This window comes from Diceros bicornis, chromosome 13 (genome assembly GCF_020826845.1).
Source record: "Diceros bicornis minor isolate mBicDic1 chromosome 13, mDicBic1.mat.cur, whole genome shotgun sequence".
NCBI lineage: Eukaryota > Metazoa > Chordata > Mammalia > Perissodactyla > Rhinocerotidae > Diceros > Diceros bicornis.
The window spans coordinates 29,462,148-29,480,001 of NC_080752.1; the positions used below are offsets into that span (position 1 = coordinate 29,462,148).

At 43.2% G+C, this 17,854-nt stretch overlaps 1 protein-coding gene across 1 annotated transcript in view; it reads left to right on the forward strand.

Annotated features, from left to right (window-relative positions):
- The first annotated feature begins 220 nt into the window (after positions 1 to 220).
- Positions 221 to 17,854, forward strand: part of UBE4B (ubiquitination factor E4B) — a 133,979-nt gene continuing 116,345 nt past the window's right edge. Inside the window, exon 1 of the mRNA XM_058552858.1 lies at positions 221 to 861. Coding sequence (XP_058408841.1) covers positions 838 to 861 — 24 coding nt within the window. The 5' untranslated portion in view covers positions 221 to 837. The remainder of the gene's footprint in view (positions 862 to 17,854) is intronic.

Below are 17,854 nucleotides of genomic sequence, written 5' to 3' on the forward strand. Positions count from 1 at the left end.
GGGAGGGGGTGGGGCGGGGGCGGGAGGAGACGCAGGCGAGAGGAAATCGGCGGCGCGACGCCCGCGCCCATTGGCTGCTTCGTCCTGGGGCCAGAAGCCCCGCCTCTCTGGCGGGGTCACGTGATCCCTTTCAAAGATGGCCGCCCTGTTGTTTTGATGAATAATACTTGGTGGGGCGAGGGGGTAAGAGTAGGGGTGGCGGGGTAGGAGGATTTACTCTTCCAGCCAGAGCATCGCGAGTCCCGTCCTGCCCCTCCCCCCTGCCCGGGCTCCGGCGTGGAGGCGGGGCGTGGCCGGCCTGCTTTGGGAGGGGAGGGGCTTCCCTCTTCAGAGCTGGGCTCTGCCTGGGCGGCTCTGGGGTCGCCTTACCTCGGGGCGTCCACTCTGCAGTCGAACAGTTCCCGCCAGGGGCAAAGGGTAGGAAGGAGAGCAGGATCTGCTGGAGGAAGCGCAGCTGCCGCGCTACCACCACGAAGACACAGCAAGCTCGGGGCACGAGACGAGCTGGTGAACGAGCTCTCTAGTCTGGGTAACCTGGGAAGCAGAGGGTAGTAAGTGGCGCCTTAATATAACCCTGTAGCAGCAGCAGTGGCAGCCAGAGGAGGCTGCTCAGGGCTCAAGCAGCTGTAGGAGCCTCTGGGGCGAGTGGAGTGACCGACGCCAAGGCAGTTCAGTGCCTCTCGTGTTCTTATTTTTTAACCTCTGACTATGCAATTCTGAAACCTCCCCCATTCGGGGGACCAGACAACCCGATAGACACCTTCCACTCTCCTCCCGCCCTGGTCTCAAGAGCAGAAGGATCTCTCCCTAAAGCCTTTCACCATTAAGAGGAAAGCGATGGAGGAGCTGAGCGCTGATGAGGTGAGGAGGTGGGGGGACACCATTAGTTGGCAACTCTTCGGCGCTTTGGACGGGGATGATATTGCGCCAGTGGTGCCTGGCCTTTGGGCTTGGGGAAGGAGTGGAGATGACATTTTCCAAGAATAAAATGAGTCCCTGAGAGGATCTCCGGTTGTATTTTCCTGTATTCCCTGGCCTTCTTTCTTCATTCTGAAATCCATTCACTTCTTTTCGAGTCTTCTTTTAGGGTCTGAAGAAGAGGAGAGTATATTGAGGCGTTGATTCTTTTCTTCAGGGTATTAAGCAAGAAGGGCTAGATTTACATCAAGTTAGATGTATGTGTGTGTGCGCGCGCGCGCGCCGTAATGCAGAGATGTAAAGAATAATTTTGGATGGAATCAGAATGTGTGGATGTTTTTAAAGGAGGTATTTGAAATCCCAAGTATGTGTGGCCATTTCATTGTATAAGTTGATTAAACATACATTTGTGTTTGGGGGTGGCCTACGGACAGATTCTTTGATGTTTAACAAAATGCGTACTTCTCAATAGCTTAGTGAATTCCAGTTAAATTCTAGTAATTTAAAGACCACTAATGACTTCTGGCGTACTTCTCTTTCATTTTGTGTTTTTCTAGTTTTTTATCCCTTTCAAACTCGTGTTGGGCTATAGCAGACACTGAACAGGAAGCAAATGGAAGCAAATGACTTTGTGAACTCCCTCCCCCTCTTATCATTTGTGAAAGGAGTCTTACAGATCCCCTTGATGTTTTAAAGATTGTTTAATAAGATTGTCATAAAAGCAGTGGCAATTAGGGTACAAGGAATTTCCTGTGATTTTACAGACTTTTCCCTTCCTTTTTACAAATTGGGAGCTTCCCGTTCAGGACCCCTGCTGGCCTCACTTTCTTCAACCTACCTCCTCGTTTCTTGCACGGTTCATATAAAACTTTCTTATAGTATTATGAAAGTAGTCATCCATCAGGTTGGTTGAACTGTACAACTTCCATGCTTCAGTTTTAGCTACAGAGTGGTCAATATGTTTACTTAGGGACTAAAATTCTCTAGGGATGGAGCATGCAAGTAGTAGGTTAAGGGTCAGGTAGGATAGGAAGCAAATAATTTTGTTGGTTGTGATACTTGGCTGTTTGGAAAGTCAGGATTGCCCATTCTGTGTTACTGACTTTGTTTTCTCAAATACATCAGGAATGTAATCTTAAATTAGAAGAATTATTGAATAGTCTCTTTTATTCAGGTAGGAACTATCAAGAGATCCCGTTAGAGGCATTTTTTTAAATGTAGTTTTTAAAAGTGTCTCCCCAACACCCTTTTTTTCTCTAATATTAATTCTGATGGGTAATTTCTTTGGGTAATTCTGATGGGTAGGCAAAGAGGTTATGTTTGTTTTAGTAGTCCTAGGATCTGCACTGTAGCTCTTCACTTTACCCAGTCCTTGGGGAAGGTGTAACTTTTTTGTGACCATTTAAGGAGCAAATATAATCATTGTGGAGAAGATTAAAAAACATTTTTCAAGGTCAACAGAATATTAAAATAAATGTGAAAAATTAAATTCACTAATATAAGATCAATATAAAATTATGTTCAACAAATTGGTTGGCCTGAACACAAAAGGACAGTTCAATAACTGGTAATTTTACACTGAGCAGGACCTAGAACAAATAATTTTTTGAGAAAAATCTCAAAATTTTTTTTAAATCCATTTTCTTTAATTCTGGGATTAGATAAGCGATTCTCAACAGAGACATTTCCAAATCTTTTGCTTTTGTATTGTTACTGTTGGTGGAAACTTGTGTCACAGATACAGTAGGTGACATTCATTTGGTTAGAAAAGAATACATTTATATTATTGAGAATTCAAACATACATGTCAGGGTGAAAACAGGCAAGACAGTGATCTTTCAGTCTAAATTAGGACATTAGGTAAGGCAGAGTTTCATTTTTTGTGTGTGTGTATGAGGAACATTAGCCCTGAGCTAACATCCGATGCCAATCCTCCTCTTTTTGCTGAGGAAAATTGGCCCTGGGCTAACATCTGTGCCCATATTGCTCTACTTTATATAGCGATGCTGCCACAGAGTGGCTTGACAAGTGATATGTTGGTCCACACCGGGATCCGAACCTACAAACCCCGGGCTGCTGAAGCGGAGTGTGCGAACTCAACCGCCACACCACTGGGCTGGCCCCCAGAATTTCATATTTTAACAAAATGAAAATGTGTCTGGCCTGGTGGAGTGGCGGTTGAGTTCGCACACTCTGCTTTGGTGGCCCCGGGGGGTTGCAGGTTTGGAACCCCGGGCACAGAGCTACACACCACTCATTAAGCCATGCTGTGGCGGCGTCCCATATACAAAATAGAGGAAGATGGGCATAGATGTTAGCTCAGGGCCAATCTTCCTCACAAAAAAAAAAAAAAAGTATGAGAATACAGTCCATGAAAAATAGAGGCTAGTATAACCAGACTAGGGCTTTGGAAGATTTTACTTTATGGGCACTTTTTGGTCCCTCTCAGATCCCCTTGAGTTCTTGTACTTTTCTTCTCTTGTGCTTTCTAAGTAGACTACTTCTTTAGCTTCATTGCTGTTAATATTTAGATAGCACATTACAGTGAGTCCATTGCTCTGTAGAGCAGATCCATGACTAAGTTCGTTCTCTTCAGGAACCGTCATTCCAAGGCATCATTATGTTTTTATATTACATTCGTTCTGTATCCTCCTCATGTTTCGCATATACTAAAATGATGCTGTGAGTAGGGCAGGTATTTTAAACTATTTTTCAGCTGTGGTGATGAGATTGCATTGAAATAATTTTCTTTCTTTTTTTTTTTTGCTTAATCTTCTTTATGACCTAGTTCATCTTCAAGATGGCTGGCTGGGATTCAGGTGTGGTCAAGGTTTTAGAAGAGTGTTAAGTCTTCCTTCCCAAATGCAGAATATGTGACCTTGGACTTTTTAGCAGTGCTCTTGAAGTGGAAAGGGACCAACATTTATTAACAGCCTTAGAAGCTTGCTCTGTGCCAACCACTTTACAACCATTATCTCATTTGATACAACTGTGCAATCAAGCAGGTCCTTAAATTTTCCTTATTTTATAGGCGAGGCAACTGAGATTTAGGTTAAGTAACTTGTCCATAGTGACTGGCTAGAAGTTGCGGAGTTGGAATTCAAACCCAGGGTTCCTGATCTAAAAGCTCTTTTTACTACATTTTGCTGCTTAACAACTGGCAGTAAATTCCCCACAGCTTCTACATAAATATCCTGCTAACATGCTTGATCTGCATAGTTTTTTGTAAAAGTGTTGTTTTTCATGAATGCATTCGTGATGTGATCAAGTTTATAGTCTTTTTGGCGCTGACTCTCATCACGCCCCTCCAAAATTATTTACTCAACAAGCATTTTTTAAAACGGTGCTGTGTATCCCCAGCAATGCATTAGGTTGGTTAGGAGAAAGACAGTCCTTTTTCTCTCTCTCTCTCTTTTTTTTTTTTTGTGACGAAGATCGGCTCTGAGCTAACATCTGCCATTCCTCCTCTTTCTGCTGAGGAAGACTGGCCCTGAGCTAACATCCATGCCCATCTTCCTCCACTTTATATGGGACACCGCCACAGCATGGCTTGACAAGCGGTGCATCGCTGTGCGCCTGGGATCCGAACTGGTGAACCCTGGGCCGCCGCAGCGGAGCGCGCGCACTTAACCGCTTGCGCCACCGGGCCGGCCCCGGCAGTCCTTTTTCTTAAAGAAATTATAATTTAACTGAGAGAGAAGGGTAGAGATACAGATAGATAGGAGGAATCCAACAGTTACAGTACAGGGTGCTAGCTAAATGCTATTGTGGAGGTATGCACAAGACCTTAAGAAAACAAGAAGCGACCCCTGGTGGGGCAGGGTCTTAATGGAGACTTGCAGGAGAAAGTGGTCCCTATGCTGAGTGGCCAGGCGAAAGGCTCTTGGAACTGGCTGTGAGACTGGGGAGCTCAGCAAGCAGCCAGAAGTCCTGGGACTGGAGGCAGGACTTTGCCTGGGGCAGTGGCTGCAGGCCAGCAGGCACCAGGTCTCCTAGGGTCTTCAGAAACGTTTAGGAGTTTGAGCTTTCTCAATAAGACTGTAAGAGGCCTGTGAGGGACCTTAGGGGATGAGAAAGAAGGGTGTAGAAGATGAATTGAAAGACAGTGGCTGCAGGCCGGGAGACAAATTAGGCGATTGTCGCTATCTAGGAGCAAGGCAGCGGAGTCCAAAGTAAGGCGTTGGCTGTGGGAATGGAGGAGGGCAGACACCAGAAATATCGAGGATCTCAATTAAACCAATTCCAGTGATCAATTTGATATGAAGGAGGTGGAGGTGGAGGCGGAGGAAGAGGAAAGAAAAAGATGACTCCTTGGTTTCTAGCTTGGGAGAAGGATGGCTTGGGGGAAGGATAAGGAATTCCAGAGAAGGAGCAGATTTTGGAGAAAGCTGGTGAGTTTGTTTGGACTATTGAAGGATGAGCCAACATGGAGACCCCATCCCTGGCCTTTCTACTCGAACATCTCCATCTCTTTGACCTTTTCTTTCTTTGTAACAGGCCTCAGAACCTAAGCTCACTTTTTTCCCCAGTAGATAGTTGCTACCACTCACTTTATAACCAGGATTCTTCCTCAAGCCTGGTAGAAGAGTGGGATGTAGCCTCCCAGGCCCCTTCTCCCCTCCTTTTGTTCATTTTAGCTAAAGACAGAGGATGATAATATCAGCTGACATTTATTGAGCTCTTAATATGTGCTAAGCACTGAATTTGCTCAGGAAGGTTGGTATTATTATCCCCCTTTTACAGATAAGAAAATTGAGGCTAATGGAAAGTAAGTAGTTTGCCAAAAGACACACAACTAGGAAGTAGTAGAACCTGGATTCTAATCGAGAGTCTGATTCCAGAGCTCTTAATCCCTTGAGTAAACTGCCTCCAAAACAGAAATAATCTGAGCAAGTTGTAACATTTACAGCATTTTTATTGTCCCTTTTGAGGTGGGAAGTGGAAGCCCTAGTTATTGCTAAGAGTGGAGCTCATCAAATAGCCCTCTACTCTTGTAGGGGAAGAAGACAGACTCCTGACGAGGGACCCTTGGGTCTTCAGGCCTTTGCTCAGTGCAGAGTGCATTTTCTCACGAGGTACTTGTAGTGTGTCTGGGTGGAGATGTCTTCCTGTAGGCAGCTCATTCAGCGATATTTACTGTTTACTTGCTGCATGTCAGACACCACATGAGCCCTGCTTGCATGGAGCTTCATTCTAGTGGGAGGAGACATAATAAACAAACATATATGCAAAAGATGCCATTTGATGGTAAACACTATGAAGAAAAATAAAGTAGGTTAAACAGATGCAGAGCAATGGGGTGGGTGGAGTGTGTGCAGTTTTGGGAGGTGGCTTTTGAATAGACATTTAAAGGATAACAGCCTGGGGAGAAGGTACAGGGAATAGGAATTAGGGACACATCCTTAATCTGCTTCACAAGGAACAGTGGCGGGAGATGAAGTCATTCATTCTTACAGCAAAAATTTACTGAGTGATTATAATTGGGTTTCAGTCAATTCTGAGATGCCCGGCACCCCTTTTTTTCTTCCCATTTTAACATCTTTGAAATTGGGATGTTTCTTTTCTTTTTTTTTTTTTTGGTCAGGAAGATCAGCCCTGAGCTAACATCCGTGCTAATCCTCCTCTTTTTGCTGAGGAAGACTGGCTCTGAGCTAACATCTATTGCCAATCCTCCTCCTTCCCCCCCTCCCCCAAAGCCCCAGTAGATAGTTGTATGTCATAGTTGCACATCCTTCTAGTTGCTGTATGTGGGACGCGGCCTCAGCATGGCCAGAGAAGCAGTGCGTCGGTGCGCGCCTGGGATCCGAACTCGGGTCGCCAGTAGCGGAACGTGCGCACTTAACCGGTAAGCCACCCGGCCGGCCCGGGGTGTTTCTTATAATGATGTAATCACCATTGGCCAGGTGGCAGTTGTGACACGGTTGTCATTTCCTGTTTATGTGTGAACCTGGTTATACCTGTTCATATTATTACCCCTTCAGTTGAGTGCTATGCGTGATAAATTTAGTTGCCATTTTAAATACCTTCAAAAAAATTACACTTTGATCAGCAGTGAAAGCGAATGTTACTTTGTATGCAGAGACGAATGGAAACAGCAGTGGGGTGTCATTTGCTATTAGTAATGAAAATTGTTGTTGCAGAAATGGCCACAATTCCATGTTTTATTTCAAAGCAGCAACCAAGTACATTAGGGAGCTTTGGAAATGCAGAAATCCACAAGTTTATGAAGCTGTGTCACATTTTGAAATTGAACATACAGTTAGAAGGATTGCCTTCCACACTCAGGCAATGCAACTGAAGGTCAGAGACATTCCACATTCTCAAAAAGAAATTTCAAAGCAATGAGAGGCTGGTGTAACTGATTATTACTCTGTCCCAGTCTATTGTTAAAGCATTTTGTCATGGTTTAATGGGCAGTATTTTTTTTTTCTTGGTGGTGCAAAAAATAATGGTGCAGCTTCCAATCAGTGACATCTTATATTTGATGACATGCAGTATATGCCCAGCATTGTGCTAGACCATGAGGATATACCAATGAACAAAACAGGCAGAAATCCCTGCCTTCGTGGGGTTTACATTCTGGTTTATGTTTTAAAAGAGTCATTGTGGCTGCTGTGAAGAGAATAGATAGAGGGGGAAGGAATGAAAGCAGAGAGAGAAGGTTAGGAGGCCATTACAGGAGTCCCAGGACCAGGGTTGGTGGTGGAAAAGGTGAGAAAGGGTCACATCGTGGATTGTCAGATATTTTGTGGGTAGAGCCAATAGGATTGGGTGATGCGGTGGATATGGAGTGTGAAAGAGTGGGTCGAGAATGGCTGTCTGAGTCAGGATATCATTGAGTGGACCATTGTAACAGAGAGACATGAACAGAGAGACATGTAACAGAGAGCCAGGAATACACTGCTTATGCTAGATAGATGTTTATTTCTGTCTGAATAGAAGTCTGGGTGGGAGGCTGGGGCTGCTATGGCAGCTCTATGCTCATTAGGGGCCCAGGCACCTTCTGTCGTACTGTACCCATTTTCCTAACATATGGCTTCCATCCTTTGGTCCATGTATGTCTACATTCTAGCCAGAGGGAAGAGAGGAGAGGGGAAGGAGACATCATGCTCCTCCTCGTTAATGGCACAGCTTGGAAGTTGCAGGGATCACTTCTGCTCACCTCCCGCAGGCCGGAGCCTAAGTCACATGGCCACAGCTACTTGCCAGGAAGCTGAGAAATCTAGTTTTACGGGGTAGCCATATGTTGAGCTGAAACTTCTCTTATGTTAGAAGGAGAGAACATTCTAGGCCTTTCTTTCCAAACACTTCTTCCCAAATCTAAAACACATCTGCACCTTCCCAAAGGAGGCAACCCTCAATCAACTTCAGAGTCCAGAATCTCTGGGCGAGACACAGTCCAGGAGACTTGAGATTAAAACACAGGTTATCTGCTGCCTCCTCCCTTCATGTGTACCATGGTGAAGTAGGATAGAATAACGGGAAGAAAGACTCCCATTTGGAGAGGGGACTAATGGAAGTACAGACCCCTCACTGGTCCATACCACTGTCAGCTCCTGCCAGGCCCACAGTGTTGTGGTCTCTCCTGCCAGGCAGTAGTGGGAGCTCCTGACTTAGCCTGGTTAGCAGCTCTCTTGGAGGAACTCTCTTGTCCCTTGCCTGCTGACTTTACCCTCTGGGTAGTTGTTCCGTGTCTGTTTTCCTCTGGGGTCAGGTCTAAAGTGGACATTGGAGAATATCCCCTGGCTGGGGCTGAACAGCTTCTCTAGCTTGTTTCCTGCTGGATACTGAAGGAGTTGGCTTTTTCAAGCCTACTTAGCCCCCAAATTACCAGACTCTGAGTAAACTTAGACTGTGGACCATGGACATGCCTTAGGCACGTCTGTGTTCCCTTTTATCTCTGCATGCAAATCGGCAAGCTGTAGCTTGAGTCTGTCTCATTCTTGTGGGACTTCTTGCTTAAAGTGGCAAGAAGCCAATAAGCACCCAAATTCTGGAATGTTCAACCAGTTTCCCTAGAATTACAGGCCATGTTGGCATGCAGGCTGTTTTTGAAGGTGTCACAAGTTTTACCAAATGTTTTATTGTGGCCCAACAAGGGTTAGCAGACTTCATCCTACAACATCTGTGCCCCTGCTGACCCCTAAGCCATCACCATATATTTATGTTCTATTAAGGTTGATTACTTCCAGGTTCCAAATATGTTAGGTAGGATATTGGTTTGGCTGCTGCAGCAGAGAGATCCAACATAATAATGGCTTGACAAGATAGAAGCTTATTTTTCTTTTAAGTAAAAATCTGGATAGGTGGTTGAGAGCTGGTTTAGTAACTCCGTGATTACTGGGGAGGCAGACTCGGTTTTGTGCTCCGTCATCCACAGTATGAGGCATCTAGCTTGTAGTCTAAGATGGCTGCTCCAGCTCCTATGTACACATCTGCATTCCAGTCCTTCAGAAGAGACTAAAGGGGAAGGGGAGGGCATGTTCCTCTCCCTTAAGGCTGTGATCAGAAAGTGTCACACATCATTGCTTACATATCTCCTTGGCCAGGACTTAGTCACATGGCCACAACCAAATGCAAGGGTGGCTGAATGTACATTAGGAGGCAACTACTGTCTCTACCACAGTGATACCAAGAACTTGAGCCTAAGCAGCTGAAAAATGGAATTGTCATCTGCTGAGATGGGGAAAAGTGAAAGAGAAGATTTGGAGGGAGAAATTATCTGTTTCAATCATATTATAATTATATTATTATTTATCCATGTGGAGATGTTAAGTAGGTTGTTGGACATATGTTGGGTTTGCAGTTCAGGAAGGAGGACTGAGCCTCCAGCTACTCCAGCAGTTAGAGGTAGGGAGATCAAGAGGACCCGGAAAAGGAGACTGCTGAGGAACAGCCACTGAGGTGGAAGGAAAGTCGAGAGTGCGGAGCCCTGGCATCCAGGAGAAGAAAGTGTTTCATGACGGAGGGAATGTTCAACTCTGTCGAATGTCGATAAGTAAATTAGAGGAGGACCAAGATTTGACAAAGGGATTTGGCACTGTGGAGGTCATTAGTGACCTTGACAAGTCTGATTTCATTGCTGATGAGAATATGTTCAAGAGAGAATGGGAGGAGAGAGTAGATACTCAGGAGTGAGGCATGGGCCCCAGGGATACACCAGGGAGCCATCCTAGGATGGTGAAAGCCGTAGGTTTAAGAAGTGAGAAGAAAGTATTTGGTGAGCATATCCTTTTAAATTTTATCTTTTGCCATTCTCTATTATAATCACTAATTCCTTTGTTCATTCAGTAAGTATTTATTCAGTGTTTGCTCTGTTCTTCTCCTTCCTCGAGGTAGGAAATAGACGTAAAGATAGATTTGTATATTATTCCTAGCAGGGTGTTTTGGGCCTGAAGAGTTCCAGATATAAATTTTGAGCCATAACCTGGGGAACCCTGGATCATATTATAGTTAATTTCTAGAGCTTTTCTTTTTTTATTATTTATTTATTTATTTATTTATTTATTTATTTATTTATTTATTTATTTATTTCCTCCAAAGCCCCAGTGGATAGTTGTAAGTCATAGCTGCACATCTTTCTAGTTGCTGTTTGTGGGACGCGGCCTCAGCATGGCCGGAGAAGCGGTGCGTCAGTGTGCGCCCGGGATCCGAACCCCGGCCTCCCTCATCGGAGCGCGCGCACTTAACCACTAAGCCACGGGGCCGGCCGTAGAGCTTTTCTTTTTTAAAAAAAACAAAAACAACAACAAAAAACTGAGTGGCAAGTATGTTAGTGGTAAAAGATCTAAATATTATTAATTCTGTTTGTTTAATTTCAACAAATGTATGTGGGATGCTTACTCTCTGCTGAGCGTGGAGGCATACCCGTGTGGAGACACCACCTTGAATATGAGTAAGACCTGGTCTCTACCTTCAGCAAGCTCATACTCCAGTGGTGAGACAGGAAAACAGCAGCTGGAGTTCAAGTGCTAAAATAGATGCTTAAGTAAAGGGAGCACAGTCGATGGAACAGTTAATTCTGACTGGGGAAATCTAGGAAAGGCTCTGGGAGGATTTGAGTTAGTCCTTAAAGATGATCAGGATTTTGACATTTAGAAAAACCTGTGGTGAGGATAAGTGTTTCAATTATTTCTTACTCTGGGTAGACTGCATTAATCTATTCTTTTGAAATTGAGTGTAAGAATATTGGAACCATTGCGGAAAAACTGAAGATGGTGAAAAAATCTCTGATATTGATGAGTACCTGCTGATCTGAAAGGTTTTGAGATGCGATTATCAGGCACAGCCAAGTATGTAACTCCAGACTCTCCTACACCACTAAGAGTGAGAAGAAGCTGAAGGAGGAGGAGTTGGGGAGAGGCAGCAAGAACAGAAAAGGTGTTTCGTTAAAATGACTTCTATCTTTTTTTGTGTGTGTGAGGAAGACCAGCCCTGAGCTAACATCCGATGCCAATTCTCCTCTTTTTGCCAAGGAAGATTGGCCCTGGGCTAACATCCGTGCCCATCTTCCTCTACTTTATATGGGACGCCGCCACAGCATGGCTTGATGAGTGGTGCATCGGTGGGCGCCCGGGATCCGAACTGGCAAACCCTCGGGCCGCCGCAGTGGAGAGCGCGCACTTAACCGCTGCGCCACCAGGCCAGCCCCAAAATGACTTCTATCTTGACACTAATCACACTGCATTGGAGCTGTCTGTTTGCTTGATGTATTTCCAGCTGCAGCATAATCTCCTGATGATTCTTGGTCACTGTTTTTTATCAAATTCTTAGCACAGGGCTTGGCACAGAGTGGCCCACGGTAAATATTTGTTGAATGCATGAATTGAATACAGTGTGTCTTTTTGTGACCCCCAGTTCTTATACTGCAATAGTTTTTTTGCTGTTGCTACATTAAGTTGCATTAGTTAGTTTAAGGTAGGCACTTGAAGAAACCTTATTGTCAGAGTTGTATTTGAGTCAGCTATACCTGGGGTTTTTTTTAGACCAACCAATTGGATGACCCTGGGCAAAGTACTTACCCTTTCTGAGCCTCAGTTTCCTCACTTGTGAAATGGGGGTATGAATGCCTAGCTCATGGCGTTGTTCTTTAGATGAATGGAAATGATACCTACAGTGCCTAGTGCAGTGCCCTGGGATAGTGGAATCCTGGGACATATCAGCTCTCTTTTCTGGAGTAAGATTGAATTGTACATAGTTAGAATTTTAGTTGGTGCCCGTATAACATCTAACAAACTCCTTCCATGTAATAATGCCAAGAGCGTAAACGGCGATATGTTACTGGTTAAGGTAGCAAACAGGCCCTGGCTTGTGTGAAAGGTTGGGTTGGAATCTTCTCGCCGTATCCCTTATACTTGCTAAAGTCTCTTCTCACCCAGGGGCCTTTTGTATGAAGCTGCACTGTTATAGCTTGTCAGGCCTCCTCCTCCCTTTTTGTAAAACCTGGAGTGATCAGGTGGCCTGAATGTACTAAGAGGGTGAAGGGGGAGCGAGGAGGTTTGGAAGGAAGGGAACTGTGCAGACGGGACCTGAGGAGTCCCAGGAGAAACAAGCTGCATATCAGAACAAAAAAATAGAACTTGATGACTCAGTCTTCCCACATCAGATCACTTATTTTGTCTTCTGAAGGGACTGTCCCCCTCCCAGCAGGGCTGGGGACAGGGGGAATCTCTGAATTCGATGTCCTTGTGTTAACCTCTCAGCTGGCATGTCGTGAGCATCTTGTCCAGTTCTTTGAAGACAATAGGCTGGGCAAAGAGGTATCTTTTAGGTCCTAGTATTGAGAAGTGCTCGGCCTTGACTTAATTGACTTTCTAACTAAGCTTTATGAAATGTATTCAATGCACATTGCTTCTTTGTCCCCTGTGAGTTTTTTCTTATTGATTCTAGACCTGTAATAATGTCATGGTAATTTAATTAGTTAAATTTTCTGACTAGATGAGGTAGCACTTTGCTTTTTTTTGAGGAAGGTTGGCCATGCGCTAACATCTGTTGCCAATCTTCCTCTTTTTCTTTTTTCTCCCCAAAGCCCCAGTACATATTTGTGTATCATAGTTGTAGAGTTGTAGCTCTTCTATATGGGACGCCGCCTCAGCATGGCTTGAAGAGCGATGTGTAGGTCTGTGCCCAGGATCTGAACACGCCAACCCCAGGCTGCCGAAGCGGATGGTGTGTACTTAACCTCTACGCCACCGGGCCAGCCCCAGCACTTTGCTTTTATGGGCCTTTGGGGAGCTGAACTCCTGGGATTTCCAAGCAAATCATAATGAGCACCTATCATCTGCCAGGCACTCTTCTAGAATCATATCAGGTCAGGGTCTTTTGTTAGATCTGTGTTTATACTTGTCACCAGAGCTGGCTTTGTGGACATGTGAGCTGCCATCAGAAGTGCCTGCACTTGGTTTAATGCTCTGCTATGGCTGTCTTGAAATTCTTCATAAATTTTGAGCAAGAGGCCCTGTGTTTTCGTTAGGCACAAGGCCTCTCAAATTCTGTAGCTGGTCCTGCTTGTCACTGACTTTCTCTAGGCAGGTGGATATATGTCTGGGTAGAGTTTGACTAGATCCCGAGATTATAGAAAACCATATGAAAGGTCTCCAAAGGGAGATGTTCATGTTTTTATGGAGAAAATATTAGTATGTGCCTGACTCTAATGCCATGTCATTAACAGAAGTTTTTGAAATTTTTAACAAGTTTCTATTTATACATGATATTAAATCTTTGCATAAATCATTTAATTTCATCAAATAGATTTGCTTTTTTTAAAATCAAGATTTTTGACATAGGCATTTACTTCCATGTTATCTTTTTCCTGTTGTATATCTTATTTCTCCAATCTCAGTAAAACTTCTTTTGCATTTTATCAAGTACAGTATATATTTTTGTCATATTTTTACAGTGTAAATACTTGTTTTAATGAAGTATGAATTGTATTTAAAACTATAACTCATTTAAAAAGAAATTTCAAATTTAAAAATATTATCCAAAGGCTAGTTTTGTATAGTATTAATATTTACCTGTAAATACTTATTTGTGATGGCCAATTTGGGTATTATGATTGACCAAAAATAATCATGTACAGATTACCAATTTTCAAAATTAATAAAGTACATTTAATGTTAGAGATGGAAAAATTCTGTATATATGGATGTCCTAGTGGGGAAAACTTATTTCTGAGAGGGAAATGAAGATTAGTGAAAAATCTAAAAATATCTAGCAACCTTTATAATCTATTCAGTAGAACTTTCTTATATGGGATTTCATTTACTTATAAAAATTGTCATGTTTTAGGGTATTGAGAGATAGGAACATCCAGAAAAAAGTAGGCAATAAAATTTTTTTGAGGCAAGATGAAAGAATACGTTTAAAATGTTAGCCACCAGAGGAATTGACACTTTAGTTTCAGCTATAATTTTTTTGTGGGCCAGTTATAAAATGTTAACATTCAACCTACATAGAAAAAAAAAATATGTAGCCACTTTGAGCTTTGAACATCAGGTATGTAAAGTAGATGTTTAGAGTGTCATTTATGGCATTTTTGTTTTAGGATGCTAACATATGGTAGCATATATACGTTTGTGTTTGGTGAGCATTAATTAATTAACCTTTTACTTTTATGTTAATTAATCTTTTACTTATGATAAATACAGACCAGACATCGTTTCCCTGGAGTTTCATCAAGACAAGTGCCACATTTTTTTTTTCTTTCAAGGACAACTTGGGGCGGATGGGGTGGTCATCTGTGACGGTTTTTGTTTGCTCATTCGTTTTTACTTTGTACTAATGTCCTCACCTTCAAAAAGTTTGGTGATTTCTGGTCTAGGGAAATGCGAATAAAGCCGTCTTTTGCCTTGAGATGTTATGCTTAGAATGGCTTGTGAGTGGGAGAATTCAGCGAATGCCAACTGGAAAAAATGCTTTTGTGAAAGTGTCCCATTGGGCACCTCTTCGTGTTTTTTGATGTTAATGCATACAGATAACAAAGCACCTTCATCCATACTGGAATGAGATGGTTATGTGAAAATGTTGCCATTTCTGATTTTAAAAAGGGCCTAGTGTCATTCGCTGAGGGATTGTGCTTAACCTGTAGGGGGAACTTAAGCGTTAATGGTCCATGTTAGGAAGGAAACCTTTATTCATACCAAGAATTTGATGGACGTGTAGTGACCGGAAGTCAGTATTTTCTCTCTCTGAAAGAGCCCGCTTTCTCTAACACTGTTGTATAGATCTGCTGGAATATTGGTTTTGGAGTACGTATTAAGGGTGATTGTAGAACTTTGGTAGAGATTAGAGAAAACGCACGAACCCTGCCCCAGAAGAATTTACACTTTGGTTTCAGCAATAATTATTTTGTGAGTCAATTTTAAAAACTTTTCCCACATAGACGAGTTTTAAAAAATTCTTTGGGGGCTGGCCCAGTGGTGTAGCAGTTAAGTTCCCACGTTTTGCTGCTGCGGCCCGGGGTTTGAATCCTGGGTGTGGACCTACTCACTGCTCTGAGGCGGTGTCCCACATAGAAGAGCTACAACTCCACAACTATGATATACAACTATGTACTGGAGCTTTGGGGGAAAAAAGAAAAAGAGGAAGATTGGCAACAGGTGTTAGCTCAGGGCCAATCTTCCTCAAAAAAAAAAAAAATTCTTTAAAAATGCTTAATACTATCTGTTTCACTTGGTCACTTTTAAGTGACCAGAATCCATTTTATGAAATAGCATCAGAGGTAGCTGCTACTTGGTCTCCTCTAGGTTCATCTTGTCTGTTTAACCAAGTGGGATCAAAGGTGAGGATGGGGACCATACCATCTCTTTCCATCACTTGGGATGTTTTTGGTGAGGACATAAAATTGCAGTTGCAAGAATCATTTTTTAGAAACCAGATCCGATGAAAATGATCCTGCTCTCAGAATGTTTCTCTGCTGCATAATGTTGGCAGACTTAGCCTCTTGATCCTAGTAGTTTCTCCTGCTGCTAATTTCACAATCAGCTAACAGATCTGATATTTTCTAGTAGCTGTGCTACATATTCATATTGTTTGGGTGAAACAGAGTCCTAAGCCAAAGGAAAACAGTGTCTGAGCCTAAAAGGAAGATGGAAACAGCAAAAGGATGGAGAAAACTCGTAGGCTGAAGTTATAAAAAAGTAATGACTGTTTACTGTGTGTCAGGTGAATGCTTGTCATTTGTTCAACAAATATTTACTAAGTGCTTTCTGTGTTAGGCATTGTGATAGTTGCTGGGGATGTGACGGCGAATACAATAGACCCAGTCCCTGCTCTCTTGGAGCTGATGTTGTGCTGAGGGGAGATAGACTGTAGACTGATAAATAGATACGAATTCAGGTAGCACATTACATTACTTTATTTCTGATGGCTGTCTTGCAAGATAAGTGATATTTATATTATCACTTTCTTCTAAATGGGGAGACCAAGGCTCAGAGAGGTAAGACAGCTAAAAACGGGTGCAGCTGGGATTGTGACCCAGAGCTAGCCACTTGAGTGCTCCTCGCATAGAAGACTGTGATGATGGGGCGTGGAGCAGCACTTCACTCATCCGCTGCACTTGGTCCTTTGTTTCACATTCAAGTGGAATGCTTTTTTTAAAAAATTGCTCTAATAACAAATATTGATGAAGAGTCTAGAGTAAGTCTTTATTATTATAAGCTATTTATTATTCTAATTTGGAGTAATGGTATTCATTAATATTTTCAGTGTTATGGGCAACTTAAGAAAGTGCTTTTAGTAATTAGGCAGGTTATGCCTTTGGTTCTTAGCCCTCACCAGCTGGTAGAACGAGGTTAGGCATACTTAATGTTTTCTATATTGTTAGTCAGGCAAAAAGTATTGACGTTAGTAATTTTTGTTGTAGTTTATAAAACTCATTGTAATAAAAAGAAATGCAATCACTGGATTACATTGGAGAGTTATAAGGGCCACAACCTTTATTTCTCCCTAAGAACATACAGTTTACAGTCTGTTTCCAATAACAGTAAAACCATTTCTCTGTCATGGGCTGCTAGGTTGGTGGTTAGGTGAGTATGAAGGTGTGAGTGTCCTAAGGTAAAGCAGCCAAGGCAGTAGGAGTTCAAAAGACTGACTCGTTTGAAAATTGTGTATTTTGCTAGTAATGGATAGAACCTGGCCTTTGTAAGAACGTTGTGCTTTATTTTTGGGAGATTTATTCAGCTGGGAAAGTACTCATGGAGGAAGTAAGGTAACTTGCCTTGTCTGCATCCCTTTCGCAGGGAAGGGAGCGTGCCAGGCCCCTGAGGGTATGTAGGTAAAGAGAGGTGTTGGGGGGCCGGCCCCATGGCGTAGCGGTTAAGTGCACACTCTCCGTTGCTGGTGGCCCGGGTTCGGATTCCGGGTGTGTCCTGATGCACCGTTTGTCAGGCCATGCTGTGGTTGCGTCCCATATAAAGTGGAGGAAGATGGGCACAGATGTTAGCCCACAGCCAGTCTTCCTCAGCAAAAAGAGGAGGATTGGCATGGATGTTAGCTCAGGGCTGATCTTCCTCACAAAAAAAAAAAAAAAAAAAGAGAGGTGTTGGAATAGAGAGAGGGAGCCCTGGCGCAGAGGCTGAAAGTGGGATTGTCAGGTAGATGTAGGGTGACCATGAAATGGTCACATCCAGACCAGGACTCTGTCAAGAGTGGAAGGGGCTCTGTTACAATTAAACAGGAGCACTGGAGGACACAGGGCTGGGAGCTGGGACTGATGGTCCTGCTGCTATATGTGACACGTTTGGGCTGGAGGGAAGTATTTGGGTAAAAGCACCAGATGCTTTAACGTTTTGATTTGGGGGTCAGTCCTGGACATGGTCATGATATCCTTTAGAGAAGAAGTGCGGTAGAGAAATCAGGCTTTTTGTAACTTTGAGTAAACCTTTTTTGAGTTGAGTGAGTAATCTGGAAAGTGAAGCAGGAAATGATTGGAAGA